The sequence below is a fragment of the Vipera ursinii genome, assembly GCF_947247035.1.
Source record: "Vipera ursinii genome assembly, chromosome: 2".
NCBI lineage: Eukaryota > Metazoa > Chordata > Lepidosauria > Squamata > Viperidae > Vipera > Vipera ursinii.
In genome coordinates this window covers 90,077,410-90,095,443 of record NC_139513.1, presented here as the reverse complement: position 1 = coordinate 90,095,443, position 18,034 = coordinate 90,077,410, and the positions used below count along the sequence as shown (strand labels likewise).

Sequence of the window (18,034 nt, the reverse complement as noted above, 5' to 3'; positions counted from 1 at the left end):
ACAAACTGAAAGACAAAAAGGACAAATACAAAAAATGGAAAGAGGGGAACATAACTAAGGCCAATTATCAGCAGACAGTCAGAACATGCAAAGATGAAGTCAGGAAAGCAAAGCCTCAGAAAGAACAACGACTTGCAACAGAAATCAAGGACAATAAAAATGTTTCTTCCAACATATTAACAACAAGAAAAAAGTCAAGGAAACTGTAGGCCCACTAAAGAGAGAAGATGGCAAGGAAATTACAGACAACAGGGAGAAAGCACAGCTGCTTACCTCATACTTTGCGTCAGTCTTCACACAAAAAGAAACTATAGCCCAACATACCAAAAAACCACTGCAAAAGACATACTAGAAACAAAAATTAAAATAAGCAAGAAAACGGTAAGAGAACACCTATCCAACCTTGACAAATATAAATCACTGGGACCTGACAGATTACATCCCAGAGTTCTGAAAAGAGCTGGCAGATGTTATCTCAGAACCATTGCATCACATCTTTCATAAATCCTGGAGCACCGGGGAAGTACCTGAGGATTGGAAAAGGGGTGATGTGGTCCTCATCTTCAAGAAAAGGAAAAAAAAACGGACCCAGGAAACTACAGACCAATCAGTTTAACATCAATACCTGGGAAGATCCTAGAAAAGATAATCAAAAAACAGATTTGCAAACAACTAGAATCAAACAAAGTCATAACTGGTAGCCAGCACAGGTTTGTTAAAAACAGATCATGCCAAACCAATCTTATCTAATTCTTCAATAAAGTGACTAAACTAGTAGACCAGCGAAATGCAGTGGCCGTAGTATCTTAGATTTCAATAAAGCATTTGACAAAGTAGACCACAACCTATTCTTTGGTATGCTAGGAAAAGGTGGAATAGAGACAACATCACCACCTGATGGATCTGTAGCTGGCTGACAAATCATACTCAATGAGTAGTCCTCAATGGCACTACATCCACATGGAGAGAAGTACCACAAGGTTCCGTCTTAGGCCCAGTACTCTTCAATATCTTCATCAATGACTTAGATGAGGGAATTGAAGGGGAACTCATCAAATTTGCAGATGACACCAAACTGACAGGAGTAGTCAACACCCTAGAAGACAAACTCAGGATCCAAAAAGATCTTGACAAACTTGAACAATGAGCCCCAACCAACAAAATAAGTTTCAATGTGGAGAAAACCAAAGTCTTACATTTAGGCAGGAAAAACCAAAGGTATAAATACAGATTGGGTGAGATCTGGCTTAAAAACAGTAACTGTGAAAGGGACCTTGGAGTCCTAGTGGACGATCACTTAACTAAGAGCCAGCAGTGTGCAGCAGCAACCCAAAAAGCTAATACAATCCTGGGTTGTATAAACAGAGGCATAGAATCAAGATCACGTGAAATATTAGTATTGCTTTATAAAACCCTAGTAAGACCACACCTGGAATACTGCAGCCAATTTTGGTCACCATATCACAAAAAAGATCTTGAGTGTCTAGAAAAAATTCAGAGAAAGCAACAAAGATGATCAAAGGCCTGGAGACTAAAACATACAAAGAACGGCTATGGGACTTGGGTTTGGCTAGTCTAAAGAAAAGAAGAAATAGGGGAGACATGATAGCAGTGTTCCAGTATCTGAGGGGCTGCCACAAGTCAGAGGGGGCCAGATTGTTCACCAAAGCACCAAAGGGAAGGACGAGAAACAATGGTTGGAAACTGATCAAAGAGAGAAGCAACCTGGAATTAAGGAGAAATTTCCTAACAGTGAGGACAATCAACCAGTGGAACAGCTTACCCCCAGAAATCGTGGGTGCTCCATCACTGGAGATTTTTAAGAAGAGACTAGACATTCACCTGTCTGAGACGGTATAGGTTCTCCTGCTTGAGCAGGGGGCTGGACCAGAAGACCTCCAAGGTCCCTTCCAGGTCTATTCTATTCTATTCTATTCTATTCTATTCTATTCTATTCTATTCTATTCTATTCTATTCTATTCTATTCTATTCTATTCTACTCTACTCTACTCTACTCTACTCTACTCTACTCTACTCTACTCTACTCTATTCTCATTTAGTTACTATTGAAAGTATGTTTAATTAGTATTATATTGGCATTTACGGAGTGATATTTACAAACATAAATGATGACTTTTATTTGAATAACTGGAAAATTGGGTTGCTATCTACAGCTTATTAGTATCTGCAATTGGAAAGCAGAAAGATTGACAATCAAGCTACACAATATGACTAGAGGACTACATTTAAATTTGGTAAATTGCAAGTTGTATAGGCTTCATATAAATTGAAGTCACTTTCTAAATTGCCCAGCGAGGAGTGAGTAAATGGAGATTGGATCCAAGTACAACTACACTAGATTTGTATTTTCCCCTACTCAAGCAGTAGGTGTGAACTAAAAAAATTCAATTTACAGATGCAAAGGGGGAGTGGTTAAAAGTTGTATCTCATCCTTGTTGTATGAGATATCTTGCAAGTGTGATTACAGGATGTATCCTACACACTCTTTCTGAAAAACAACTCTGTGGGTGCTTCTCAACACAAAGGGTTGCTGCCATAGTAACAGGGTGTTACTTAGCAAGCTTCCACTTTGCTTGGCCAAAGGGAAGAGTTTTGAATATAGAAAGGAGGCACAATCAATTCTGCCAGAATATGAATGGCTGCTTGTAGCAGCAGAAGACTGGTAGGCTTGCAAAAGAAGTCTGGATCTTGAAGTAATTGAAAATGTCCTTCTATTAGCCAGCCAAAGCAGTTACAGCTACGACAGGGGAACAGAAAACTAAGAAAGAGACAAATTCTGGATAGCCAAGATGTATAAAGATCGGAAAAACTGTGAAGTGGCCATGTGAAACCAGGGTCCCAAAAGAATCAGTAAAGCTTGAAGGGCAGTTAAGAGGACAGTGTAGAAAGATACAACATGTCCTTAGTCTGATAATGATGTTGATTTTGGGGTTAAAGTCCACAATGACACGGTAAAAAAGATGCAGCTCCACCAGGAGCTTTCTTAAGGTAGGCAGGCTTCTTGGGTAGGTTAAGTATATTAGCAAAGAGGTAGTGAGGATTGTTGACCTTTGCTGCCAAAAATGTTATATTACAAAGTGTTATATTATAACTGGACTGGATTTGTTTTCCTCTCAAGCAATTGTATGACTGCTCTTTCACACTTAACCAAGGTAAGTGCATATTAATTCTGTGCGACTTCTTTATTTTTTCTATTGTGGAAAATTCTTTTGGATTTTTTGCAAACAACTCTGATGATTGTTTTGTTTATAAAGAAGCAAAAAAAGTTGCTTCCTCACCACTGCTTGATTGCCCATACTTACCAAGTAGCAATGCTATTCTCAGTGTATGTAAAGCCTCACATTGATTGCACTGGCTACTGAAGCAAGATTGGAGCTGAAGTATTAAGAAATAAAATCCTGACTTTGAACGGTCTTCTATCTCCCCTTTGCTGTAGAATTTGAATATTGTTGGCCTTAATGATAGGGTGAGAAAATGAAAACTGGGAGTTTTCAGAAAGGTGAATTCTTGGAACCAAAAACATTATGCATGTATTTTATTCTTTCTAAATCCAAGCAAAAATTATTTGCTTCCTTGAACTAGGTTTTGGGGCTGGCTGTGCATTTTTACTCTTGTGATCTGTAGCGTATAATTTGTTAGAGAAAAGTTTTGTTCTTTTGTTGATGGTTTTTAATTTGGCTAAAAGAAAGAAAATAAAATAGTTTTGTGTGACCCCAAAGAAACAAAAAGAAGCATTGTTATGTACAAGCTGAGTGATTATATTGCAATGGGGCAAAGGTTAAAACTTTACTTTCACCTGCTTTTCCATAATCCTCAAGGTTCACTGTTTCTGTCAAAGTTAAACGGGACACTATCAAATCATTGGCCAGCAAATCATTGCTCTTTAAGATCAGTAGGGTGAAAGACACTGGAGATACATTCATTTCTTTGCTAAGGAGATCTTTCATGACAGCTACTTCATTATTAATATTTGCCATTTGACACCTTTGAATTGTGTATAGTAAAAATGCCCTGAACTAATTGTTCCTTGTTAATATTTCTCAGATGGGTCTAGGACAACTTGGTGTGGCCAGCTTGCCACCATCAAGTCGCCTCTGCCCACTCACCACTGCCAAGTGGCCGCAGGATGACTCAAAATAGCCAATTCACAGTTTGGGCTGTTGGATGACAGTGGCGGTATTCAAGCCATTCGGCGGTGGGCAGGACAGGTGGCAGGGAGGTGGTGGCTGATGTGCCCCATTTTCATATCCCTTGCCTCTGCTGCCAGATGTGAAAATGGGACACTCCCAGCTGCTGCTGCTGCTGCCTGCCTGCTGCCGCCAAATGGCCTGAATTCTGAATGGCCCAGAGTTCAGCGTAGCAGTGGTGGCGAGGGATGTGTGTGAAAATGGGAAGCTCCCACATTCTGCCCACCCACCCACCTGCCTGCCTGCCTGCCCAGTTCTCCCTCCAGCCACCCATAGAGTGTTGTCCCTGCAGTGAATTGGCTGTAGTGAATTGTCCTTCAACGACTCAGAGGTGGTGAGTTGGCAGAGGTGACTTGTGGCGGCGGGCTGGCAGCAGTGAGCTGGCCGCACCAAGTTGCTCCGTTCCATCCTCAGATATGGGAGATTCCTGTTCCCCATCAAAGATCCTGATTCATATCATGTTTTGGGATTTGGTTGGGGAAAGATCTACCTTGTTCCATTCTGAGATGAAGAGCTTTTGGTTGTGCCACAAGGCAGGGCCTTCCTTTGCTGAGCGAGTGCTCGAAATAGCCCTCCAGCAAGAAACTTTATTGATATTGTACTGCCTCATCCACCAGGCATATTTATATATGTTTACTGGCCATTTTTAGAAATGCAATGAGATCTGTTCTTTACATTGTAGTCCCTCTGCTGGTGTATTGTTATATGAATGTGCTTTGCTAATGCTTGATTGACATGTCTTTACATTGTAGCTACTAGTCTGAGGTTTAAATAAAAAATATGAAGGTAAACCACAAGTGAAAAGTTATATTGAATACCTACTTGAAAATATTCAAAATGAATGCATACAGAAGAAAAGTGTACATGAGTCCATTTCCACTAGGATCAGGGGTAGGCAACCTTGGCTCTTTTATGACTCATGGACTTCAACTCCCAGAATTCTGGGAGTTGAAGTCCATGAGTCATAAAAGAGCCAGGTTGCCTACCCCTGCACTAGTCAGTTGAGTAGTTATTATTATAAATATAAATGGTGGAACTCAGATGGGAACAGGTATAGCCAACAAAATTTCTGCCTTTCTCTTTCTCGATCTTCGTGGAACATTTTGGAATAACTACAGCTTGGTTTCATGTTGATTATGAACAATTATTTCTTAAGCCATTTTAACAAAAAAGATACCATACTGTCTATAAATGCAATTCACTCAAAAAGTGACCCACATTCCTTAAGAAGAATTAAATCAAAAGGGTAAGAATTAGAGTAAGTTGCTTGCCTTTGTTAATAAAAGAAATGAAGAATAACCAAGGGATTTTATTTAAAATCATTAGTCCAGTAGTACGGAAAGAAAAAAAGGGGGGGGGAGGAAATGGTACTGTACTCTGTAATTTTTAAAGTATAAGCAAAGAAAAAGCATCTCCCCCTTCTCCCGCAATATTTGGTGCAATTTAACTTGTAAAGAAATGAAAGAAACTGAGAAAGTGGAATAAATAGTGATTTATTGATGTGATGGCTATAACTGGAGCTTCTGAGACAGGACAACTACAGGTAGTCCTCGAGTTATGACCATAATTCAGCCAAAAAATTGTGTTGCTAAATGAGACATTTGTTAAGTGAGTGTTAACATTTTATGACCATTTTACGACCTTTCTTGCCACCGTCGTTAAGTGAATCACTGCAGTTGATAAGTTAGTAACCCGGTCGTTGAGTGAATCTGGCTTCCCCATTGACTTTGCTTCTCAGAAGGTCGCAAAAGGGGATCACATGACCCCAGACCCACAACGGTCATACATAGGAACCAATTGCCAAGCTTCTGAATTTTAATCACATGATCATAGGGATGCTGCTAAGGTCAATAACCACTTTTTTCAGTGCTAGTGCAACTTTGGTCACTAAATGAACTGTTGTAAGTCAAGGACTACCTGTACTGCTGTTAGAGCTCCTTTCTGCTTCTTAATTTCTTCATGATAGCCATCAAAGGTTAGGTTTACCAAGGTTTACCATTCATTTTTGAAATATTCTTCAGTTGTATCATAACTTAAAGTTAAACCCTGACACTATGGTTCATCCCAGAGAGATGATTTCACCTATACTTTGGTGGTTACATAGTCTTTTAATTTTCACTTATGTATATAGAGCAGACATGTCAAACACAAGGCCCGGGGGCCAGATCCGGCCCGCAAAGTGGTTTCATGTGGCCCGCGAAGCCATCCTGGAACCAGTGAGGGAACGGCCTCTACTGCCTTGGCCCTGGCCCAGAGACCCTCAGATCTGTCCCACTCCTGCCCAGGCCCACATAGGCACCCTTGATGTGAACGATGTAGAGCTGGCCATGCCCACCCAGTAGACCATACGCACTTTAGCCACGCCCACCCAGTAGGCCACGCCCACCCACGACACACCCACCCAGCCCCCTGGGGGCAACCGCAATGCTGATACGGCCCTCAATGAAATTGAGTTTGACACCCCTGATATAGAGGAACAGTAAGTTTGTTGTAGCATGTTTGGAGAGAAGCCATACTTGTCCTCTGCTTGTTACCGTATTAGCATAAATAACATTCATTTCTCTGATGCTACCTCATTAATTTATTTATCTGTCGTCTTTATGATTCACTGCTCCCAGTGTGTCAGCCATTAATTATTATAAATACAAATTCTAATTGATGAAATCCAACTATGATAAGAAAACTAAAACTTCAAAGTACAATATAAATTCTATAAATGGGAGCCGTGCCCCTATATATTACATTATATGATTCCTCAATTGAAAACAAATATTAGGAAAGGGAGGCTTGAGTGTAGAAATGAGAGGGAGGACTTCGTACATACGGTGCATCCCGCAGAAAACTCTTAACTTGGCCCTTTTATGACTTGTGGACTTCAACTCCCAGAATTCCTCAGCAGGCATGCTGGCTGAGGAATTCTGGGAGTTGAAGTCCACAAGTCATAAAAGGGCCAAATTTGAAGACCCCTGCTTTTGCCCTGGTCAGTTCCAACAGGTTATCTTTCCGGGTAGGATCATTCAATAAATCTTTGGAGCTCCGGGTCTGTAACATATAATAATAATAATAATAATAATAATAATAATAATAATAATAATAATAATAATAATAATAATAATAATAATAATAATAATAATTTAATTTCTATATGTAAGAAGCTGCTCCTTCAAACAGATAGGCTAATATCTCCAAGCTATTTAAGGAATCATTTCAAAAACTGAAAATGAACATTTGTCAACTATCCTCTGTTCAAAGTTCTGCAGTTGTTCTCACACTGAAGCTCTGCATACTTAGTATGCAGTCAAGGAAAACTGTCATATCTTGTCAGTGTGTTGCAGTATTTTTTACCAGGAGTTAATGCTCAAAATGAAAAGCATCACATTACATACACTATGGCATCTAGAAATGAATTTGTTTTGACAGCATCTTCTCTTAGTAAGAGTTTGTTGTCACAGGATAGGAGTTACCACACATAGACAATAATCTAGAGCTAGTATCTACATTATTTTAGTCAGAAAAGCTGGCAATTATACGCTTAGTAATGGAAAGAAAAAGAGAGGATGAACTTTAAAATTCACTCAACTGGCAGAAATAGTGAAATTAACAGCATTGATTAGAGCAGGTATCCCCAGCCTGTGAGCTTCAGCCCACTACCGGGCCGTGACCTATTTGCAACCAGGCTGCGTGAGTGGTGGGTTGGTGCACATATGCACGCAGCTCCACTCATGTGAGTGATGGACACCCACCAAATTGCCATTCACACAAATGAAACTATGCGCATGCGCACTTGCCCCTCACTCAAAACCATCCTCTTTCCCCCCCCCATGCCGGGTTGCCAAGCCAGAAAAATTGGAGAACGCTGCATTAGAGACAGTGGTTTAGAAAATTTATAAGTCTTTGGAAGCTGTGGAGTTTCTGCTTGTTAACTACAATAATCAATGGTTAAACAGAGGGCTTCAGAGATTAGTTTTATTCTTGGGGTTACCTGTTGACTGTTTTCTTTTTTTATATAAAGTGAACAGATGATGGGTCGACAGATTGTTAAATAGATTGTTAAATAGATTTCCACATAGGTGACTTTTTTATGAAACATAGTATTTTTATTAAATATAAATGGGAAAGTTTCTAATTACTTGCAGACCTGTTATATAACGGGGGAGAATGTACCAAATATATCAGATATATTTTTCAGCATTCAACCAGGGTGGACAATTTATATTTAACCTTAGTGCTAATAAATATGTTTGTCATTTATTATATTTTGTACAAGTAGTTTTTATTTTTATTTTGTCAGCACTTGATGTTTATTTTTTTTCTTCCTTTTTGTTTTTCCCAATTTTGTATTTTAACTTTGGAGATAGATAGATAGATAGATAGATAGATAGATAGATAGATAGATAGATAGATAGATAGATAGATAGATAGGAAAGAAAGAAAGAAAGAAAGAAAGAAAGAAAGAGAAAAGTTTGACAGTTGAGTGGCAAAGGTCCTATTTCTTTCTTTCTTTGGAAATACTGTGAAGCAGAATATATTCTGGAAATCAGAAGCTCACTGACTGGCCTGCTGCAAAGTACTTTACATAACACAGAAAATACAATTGTTTCAAATGGCAGAAGCCCGCATGCTAGCATGTCAGGAACACTTCAATCTTGTGACCCTTACTCTGGCCATTGCATTAACTCCCAGGGATTTCTTAGTTCTCTGGTTTGTCCAGGACACTTTCTCAGAATTAACCCATCCTGTGTGCACATTTTTGTTAGAGATGCTTGGTATATGAGAAATGAGAACTGTGGGAACCTTTAGACCAGGAGTGTCAAACTGCCGGCCTGCAGGCTGGTTACATCATGTGGAGGCCCTGCCCACCCCAGCTCTGGCAATGCAAGAAAAGTCGTGATACGTCACAACACGTCATGTGACGCGGCAAGTTTGACACCCGTGCTTTAGACAATACAGTATTTTCCCATTGCTTTTAGGGCTGCCAAGATAGGACTGTTCCAATGGGCTTTTGAAGTAAAGTGCTGTATTGCCATGATTGATTATACTGGCGCATGTGATTTTTACTTCATCGCTTTTATTGATTGGCCATTGTAATAATATATCTGTTTTATAGTTATGCATATTGTAAATCATCACAGTTTGCTCCAAATATGGTAGTATAAATGTGGAAGGAAGGAAGGAAGAAAGGCCCTCATTTCACAATAGCTTCAAACCTCATTAGAAGTGTTTGAAAGGAGCAATAATGTCAGAATAGAAAGTTGTAGCCCTGTTTTTAAAGTTCTTGGAGAAAATCTATGTGATCACTAAGACTGAACACCATCAATCTATTTAAAAAGTAATGTTTAGGTCAGCCCCTTGGTTTCTGTTTAACTAATTTAAGCCTGGGAACATTTTAACAATTGCACTTCGATTTATTGTGCTGAGATTGTAAGTTGAATTTTGGCCTTCAACCTAATGGAGTAGTTCTTTCTCTGGTCTGCAATTCTTAAACCTTGTCAACTTAATTTCATTATTTCTTTTCTGGATCCTGCAGAGGTAGTGATTTCAGTCTTTGAAAAGATGCAAGCACAAGAAATTCTAAGGAATTTACGCCTTCCAGAATTTGAAGACTTCAGCCAGTTTTTCCGAAGCCTACCAGCTTCTACTTTGGTGGGAATTGGTGCCTTTGCAGCTATCATTGCATATTGGTTTGTCAACCGTCCCAAAGCGGTAAAACCACCATGTGATCTCCTAATGCAATCAGAAGAAATTGAGGTGAGGATTATCTTGGTAGAATTAAATGTTATGGCATGCCTTTTCTCAGCAGTGCTTTTATTAGCAGTTGCTGTTCCTTTTATTACATTGATCTTTTGACAATTTTCATAAGTAGATTTGTAAATATTGTGGTCTGTTCATCTAATAATTAGTACAATGGCTGACCCAGAGAGGCTTTCCTGGGCCTTAGTTGTGAGGGACATGCTATTCTGCAAAATGTGACGTTCATATTTAGGTACATGAAAAGAGTCTGCAAGTGATTCATAGTATGGATTTTATAGGATGTATTCTTTGTGTGATGATGTATGAGTCTTTTTAACAAATAGTCAAATATTGTCTTAGCAAGATTTTCAAGAGAAAAACTTGAGGTTAGCTCTGTGGAAGTGTATGAATTAAGGTAAAATGGTTATGTCCCTTATTTGCTTATTAGAAGAAATTGTATTAGTGAATATGGTAATCCAAATAATACTTCAGCATTTAATTAGCTTGGTGTTGCTTAATAAACCACTTAATTATGGCAGAATGTGCTGAAGTAAAATCTGATTCAGGAAAAAGAATATCTTAAAGATTGGTTTGTGCTTAAATTGTAAGCCGCCCTGAGTCTTCGGAGAAGGGTGGGATATAAATGGGATTAAAATAAAAATAAAATATTCTTTGAAAAATAACATTTTACTGGGTATGTTTCCTGAATAACATGGATGATGCAATCAATTCTCTTAAGATTTTTTTTATATTGTTTATTTGTTTGAAGTATGCTGTGTAATCCTTGGAGATATATTTGTAAAAGCACAGACAAAACAAACTAATTAAGCTATTGAGGTTCCTTTTATAGTATCTGTGAATCTTCATTATTGCCTTATTTAAAATGTATTACATTTCCTTTGGAAACGATACACATACATTATTTGATTGTGCTTGGGAGGGTTAAAACATGGTTATTCAAAAATGTTAATTTGAGATGTTCCATGCCCATGTTTGAGCATGACATCTTAGATCTTTGAAATAATTGTGGTTTGTGGAGCTATTGCTGAATTAATTGAGTTGTTTAATCCAGGATATATCTGGCATTTTTCTTGAGGAAAAATATTAAGCATTCAGTAAGCTGGAGGTGATTCAACTAGAAAGGACAATTCAGCAAAAAAGAACCAAACCAGATATAGAAGATTTAAAACAATAACAACAACCAATTTAACACTATACCATTTTTCATCTCAGCAGTCAAATTAATATTTATTTGCTTTCTACCTTTCCTCCAGGAATTCATGGCAGCTTAGCTTAAATTCCTAGAGTTTATTATATCTCCCCTCATTTTATTCCTACAGAGATTGGCTGGGCTGAGAGTAACTGGCTACATTCATCTAGAGAGCTTTGTGTTTGAGTGGCACTTTGAACCCAAGTTTTTCTGTCCTCACTTCTTAACTATGGCATTGCACTATAGGACAGTGGTGGCAAACCTATGGCATGTATGCCAGAGGTGGCACGCAGAGCCCTCTCTGAGGGCATGCACACCGTTGCCCCAACCCCGCCTCCCCCCTGGCTACTTCCTCACCAGCAGTCCCCCTGGAGGAGAGTCACCCCCGGGCATGGCCCATGCAGAGCAGCGCAACCAAGGACATGGCAGCCGGGCAGTGGGAACAAGACACCGCCCTCGCGCCCCATCACGTGCAGATCATGCTGCGGGGCACATGCGCAGGGCGTGGCTGAAATGGTGCTGCAGGTGCGGTGCGGTGGGCCATGGAGGGAGTGGGTGGCCCTGCAGGAGGACGGGGCGGAGCATGGGGGGCAGTTTTGGGGCACTCTGTGTCTAAAAGGTTCGCCATCACTGCTATAGGACATATATTTTTCTATTTTAATTATAAATTATGAAGGCATCTTCTTTATTTAGTACCACTAGAAGTGACATGAGTTGTTGTGGAGATACCCCTCAGTTATTGATAGCTGGAGGAATTCCTTGGCTGAATAGTTCCTTTTCTGTGACTCTCCATCCCACAGTGATAATTCTTTAAGTCCAGGCTGTAGGCAAGTAGTGTTGAATGATGGATGTTTTTGAGAAAAAGAATCTTTGGGGCATCAAATCGGAGATTGGTCTATGCTTCAACCTTATTCCTTTTTTCCTCCTGAGCTACATAATCTCTATATGTAAAACTGAATATTTAAACAGAATAGTTTTTTAAAACTTAGTTCTTTATTCTATTATTATGGATAAATTTAATGGCTTCCATATTTTATAAATTAAAGATAACCCTACAGTATCAACCAACATTTTGGGGGGACTATTTCCCTGGTGTAGATGTTTGTAAATACATATATTCCAATTCATACATATGTGCCCATGCAGAGATGGATGGAGAATTCACTTTAACTTTGTACTTTGGGGGCTTGCCTGAGGCACAGTAAGGAAAAATATTTACAGATCTGCTTGACATAAGCATTTTAGCAGTGCATTCCCAACAGTTAAACAAAGGAATTGTGCACATATTCTAATACCGAACCTAATAATTAATAAGATACTATTGATGTGTTTCCTCACTCAAATTATACAGAATAATACTGTACTGCAAAATACAAAGCATTGTACTTTGATTTGCTTGCAACCTTCCTTTTTACACCATTTAAGAGGCACGGAAGCTCAGAATTAGTAATGGTGAATCTGAGCAATCTTTTTTTTTATTGAAAAGTTTTAAAATACATTTTTAGAACATATACCCCATCTCCCCCACCCTCCCCTTCCCTCCCTTCCCAACACCCTGCCCCCGACTTCCCAGAGCTGAATACAGGGTATTACATCATACAATCTTACTCTAAAATATTCTAATTACTATAATTACTCTTTAAATCCTATCGCGCTTTAACTCTCCTTAACCATAGAAAAGATAAATAATATATCCTCTAATTATAATAACTAATAACTATTCATATGCTAAATGATACTTTGTAGTCCCATATTTATTCTGAATATAATCAATCCATCTTCTCCATTCCACTATATATCTTGGTTGCGAGTGATCTTTCACATATGCCGAGATTTTGGCCATTTCTGCCAAATTCAAAACTTTCAAAGTCCATTCTTCTATAGTAGGCAGATCCTCCTTCTTCCAGTATTGCGCTACCAAAAGTCTTGCAGCTGTTATTAAGTTCTGCATCAATTTAGTTTCTATAGCAGTACAGTCAGTGATAATACCCAACAAAAACAATTGTGGTGAAAATCTTATCTTTTTCTTAAAGATCTTCTGCATGTTCCACCAGATTTTGATCCAAAAAGCTTTAACTTTTTTACAAGTCCACCATACATGATAATACGTTGTATCATCACAACCACATCTCCAACATTTTGGCTGACAATTTGGATACATACGTGCTAATTTTTTGGGATCTAAATGCCATCTATAAAACATTTTGTAAAAATTCTTCCTTAAGTTTTGTGCCTGTGTAAATTTAACATTCCTAACCCATATTTTCTCCCAAGTGTCCATTATTATTGGTTCTTGAAAATTCTGGGCCCATTTTATCATACAATCCTTAACCAGTTCCGCTTCTGAGTCAATTTCTATCAATGCATTATATATCCTTCTTATATGCGCTCAACTTTGATCTCTAATTTGCTTTACCAAATTCCCATCTGATATTGAAATACCAATTTTCTGATCTTCTTTCCATCTGGCCTGTAACTGCCCATAGTGAAACCAAGTTTGTACTATTTTTTCTTCTTTTAGAATATTAAAAGACTTCAATTGCCATTCATTCTTTTCCAATCTAAGAATTTCTTTATACAGTAAGTTATCACATCATGTTTAAATCCCACATTTATATTTTCTATTGCATGTTTAGGTATTGCCCAAATAGGAATTTTATAATTCAACTTATATTGATATTTTTTCCAAATTCTCAACATGGCAGACCTTAATGTATGTGTTTTAAAAACTTTATCCACTTTTTTGTCATACAATAAATAAGCATGCCAACCATATAACAAATCACACCCTTCAATATTCAATAATCTCCTTTGTGTTAAATTAAACCAATCACTAATTGACGATAATGCCACCGCCTCATAATATAATTTAAGATTGGGCACTTTGAGACTACCTCTTTCATGTACATCTTGCATTATCTTAAATTTAACTCTCAGTCTCTTCCCTGCCCAAATAAATTTATTAATACCTCTCTGCCATTCCTCCAAATTTGAATCTTTTTTGAAATAAAAATAAAAATTTAGGTAAAACATTCATTTTCACAGCTGCAATTCTTCCCAATAAAGACAGTTGTATTTTTCTCCAACTAACTAGCTCTTTTTGTATTTTTGACCATAAGAATTCATAATTATTCTTATATAATTTAGTATTTGAAGCTGAAAGATGTACCCCCAAATATTTAACCTTTTTAACTATTTCAAATCCCGTTAATTTTTCTAAGGCTACCTTTTGTTCTATGGTCATATTTTTAGACAATATCTTAGTTTTTTGTCTGTTTACCTTGAATCCAGAAACTTGTCCATATTGTAAAATTATTTCCATTAAATCTATAACTGATTGAATTGGTTGACTTAACGTAATAACCAAGTCATCTGCAAACGCTCTCAATCTATAGTCTTGATCTTTTATTTTAATTCCCTTTATTTTCTTTGAATCACGTATTTTAATCAATAATATTTCCAATGTTAAAACAAACAACAATGGCAACAGTGGACATCCCTGTCTTGTACCCTTTTCAATTTTACAAGCTTCTGATAAGCTACCATTAGCCCTGATAGGTTGTAAAAACTTATCCTCAAACTGCATCTTCTCTAATACTTTAAATAAGAATTGCCAATCCAATTGATTGAAAGCTTTTTCAGCATCCAGAAAAATCAGCGCTGCAGGGACTTGTTTATTTCTTTCTAAATATTCTAATACATTTACAATATGTCTCACGTTATTTTTCATTTGCCTACCGCTTATGAATCCTGTTTGATCAATATGAATCATTTGTTGCATAACCTTCATCAATCTATTTGCTAAAATTTTTGCAAATATCTAATAATCAGTATTCAACAACGATATAGGTCTATAATTTTTAGTTTGTATAGGATCTTGATCTTCCTTTGGAATCAACATTATAAATGCTGTTTTCCATGATGGAGGAACCTCCCCTCCGGATTGAATTGTTCTAAACAATTCTTTTAAAGGTTCCACCATCTCTAGTTGTAAATTTTTATAATAAGTAGCAGTCAATCCATCTGTCCCAGGTACCTTACCTACTTTTAATTGTTTAATTACTAGAATAATTTCTTCAGTGGTTATCAATTGATTCATCTCTTCCCGTTGCTCTTGTGTGAGCGCCGGGATATTCACTCCTTGCAAATAACTATCTATGTCTAAACCTTGACTTTTATCCCTTGCATACAGCTTAGAATAAAATTCGACAAAGGCCTTTTTAATGAGATTTTGCTGAAACACTTCTTTACCCTTATAAACTATGTTATCTATATGACAAGATCTTTGTTTTTTCCTTAATAAATAAGCTAACCACCTACCAGGTTTATTTGCGTTATTAAAAATATTATGTTTAGCATATCTTAAATTAGTTGCCATCTGATCCGCCATCAGCATATCAAACTGACCTCTTAACAAGTTAATTGAATCTTTTAGCCTCTTGTCAGATGGATCCATAGTAAAAGCTTTCTCTTTCCTCTTTATTTCCTCCTCTATTTCTTTACGCTTAAATTCCATTCTACGTCTATATTTATTATTCAAATATATTAAAACTCCTCTCATATAAGCTTTACTTGCATCCCATACCTTTTCAATAGAAATGCCTTTGTGCACATTCATACTAAAAAATTCTTTCATCTGCTTTTTACATTCTTCCACATTTTCTACATATCTAAATAAATTTTCATTTAATCTCCATGATCTTCTGTCACCATTACCCTGTGAATCTGAGCAATCTTGTATGTAGTTTGTCTGGGGACTGAAAAATATTAAACAAAGTACTGTTATTTCACAATGCAACTTTATTGGCTTCTGTAAACTTCCAGAAACTGGAATAAGGATCTAGCTACAGATACAATGCACCTGTATGTGCACAGATAGTCCTTGACTTATGATCACAATTGAGCCCACTTATGTTGCTAACTTTGCCCCATTTTACAACTTTTCTTGCCACATTTGTTAAATGAATCACTGCAGTTGTTATGTTAGTAACGTGGTTGTTAAGTGAATCTGGCTTCCCCATTGACTTTGCTTGTCATTAAGTTGCAAAACAGGATCACATGACCTCAGGATACTGCAACCATTATAAATATGAACCAGTTCTCAGACATCCGAATGTAAATGCCATGGCCATGGGGATGCTGCAATGGCTATAAGTCACCTTTTTCAGTGATGTTCTAACTCTGAACGGTCACTAAATGAACTGTTGTAAGTCAAGGACTACCTGTTTTGTTTCCCCTTTATAGACTCTTGATCTGCACTTACCTATATTTCATTGTAGGGCTGGAATGGTGCACGGAGATCTGTAATTGGTGACAGGACACATTTGCTAACTCATTACTATGATGACGCAAGGACCATGTATGAAGTTTTTAGAAGGGGTTTTAATATATCTGGTAAGTTTTTGAAAGACAGTCTTTGATCATACTGAATTTATTTTAAGCAAAAATATTGTTACAGCTCTATATGAAACTCCAACTTCTATAGAGGACAGATGTAGGAGCTTGGATGAAGAAAAACTGTATTTAGATGATAATTCATTCTTGGGGCAGTTAAACTTTGTTGTTGAGTGTGTTTGAACTTACCATGCCGACAGTTACAGGGGCTAATCTTAGTTTAGAAGGACTAATAGTTACCTTCAATACACTTGATATTTTACTGCTGTAATAGCATAAATATTGAGTACACATTTTTAATCCCAATTAGGAAACAAGTCACTCTTATTTTTTTCAGTCCCCATAAATTGTAGGGTCACAAAAGTTGTCTTGGAATCTTTCATAATTGAGTGGTTATTTTAGCTTATTTACAGAATTTTTAATCTATTGGGGTAATTTATGATCAGATAGAAAGCCCACAATAGAGGGAAATATTGATTATTTATTCTGGGCTACTATAATACTAAAAAATGTTGATTCTGAACAGCTTATGTACCCATCATCTGTAAATCAAATTAATAAATAACAATTACACCTTAACACTTGTAGGAGGAGAGCTGTGTGACTCCATGGAGTCTGATAACACATTTTCCAAATAATTTCATATGTCGGATGAATGAGATGTCACCGACAAAAGCTTGTGCCTTTTAATAAAATTTATTACTAGTAAAAATCCTTACCACTTCTTCTGACATAAAGCAGCTTCACCATGGCTTTCATGAATATTGCTTATGTTATAGGACACACCAAACCAATGGGATATTATTTGGAATGGAAGCCAATTTTGATTAACTCATTGTAGTATTATAGAGAAAAGATAAATGTTAAGAGAGCATGTGTGCTTCATGTCATGTCAGAGTCATACATCAAAAATAAAATTGTCATTGTTGGAATTATTTAAAAAAATGAAATCCCATTTATCAAGATAACTGTCTTTTGAGTTTTATGATCCTTGATATAAATGGCTGACACGGCACATTGTTAATAATACCACTGGTTTATTTTTAAATATGCTATCCTGCTGAGATATACGTAGGCCATCAGGAAATGCATTATTAAGGAGCTTTGAAAATGGCTTATCACACGTACTATTCCTGGTGTCGGTTTTTTCTCTCTCTAGAAAATGGTCCCTGCTTAGGATTTAGGAAACCTAATCAGCCTTATCAATGGTTATCCTATAAAGAGGTAAGATTGATATTATTACTTTTTCTCTTAATTGTACAACAATAAAAATGGAACTGTAATCTGAAATATTTTTTCTACTGCACTCTGATCTGGATAGCTGAGGAAGATAATTACCTGGTTAGAGATGATTATACTAAGAGAACAGTATATTATAGGGCAGTGGTGGGAGGGCGGTTTTGGGGCACTTGGTCTCTAAAAGGTTTGCCATCACTGTTATAGGGGCTGCTGATGTGCCTTCCCCACTCCCAAGATATCCAAAATCTACTGT

The 18,034-nt window shown here is 37.3% G+C and overlaps 1 protein-coding gene across 1 annotated transcript in view; it reads left to right on the top strand.

Moving 5' to 3' along the window:
- Positions 1 to 18,034, top strand: part of ACSL6 (acyl-CoA synthetase long chain family member 6) — a gene marked incomplete at its 5' end in the record, with an annotated part of 91,691 nt that overhangs the window by 37,812 nt on the left and 35,845 nt on the right. The window contains 3 exons of the mRNA XM_083356917.1: positions 9,736 to 9,956; positions 16,428 to 16,542; positions 17,702 to 17,766. Of these exons, the coding sequence (XP_083213043.1) occupies positions 9,736 to 9,956; positions 16,428 to 16,542; positions 17,702 to 17,766 (401 nt within the window). The remainder of the gene's footprint in view (positions 1 to 9,735; positions 9,957 to 16,427; positions 16,543 to 17,701; positions 17,767 to 18,034) is intronic.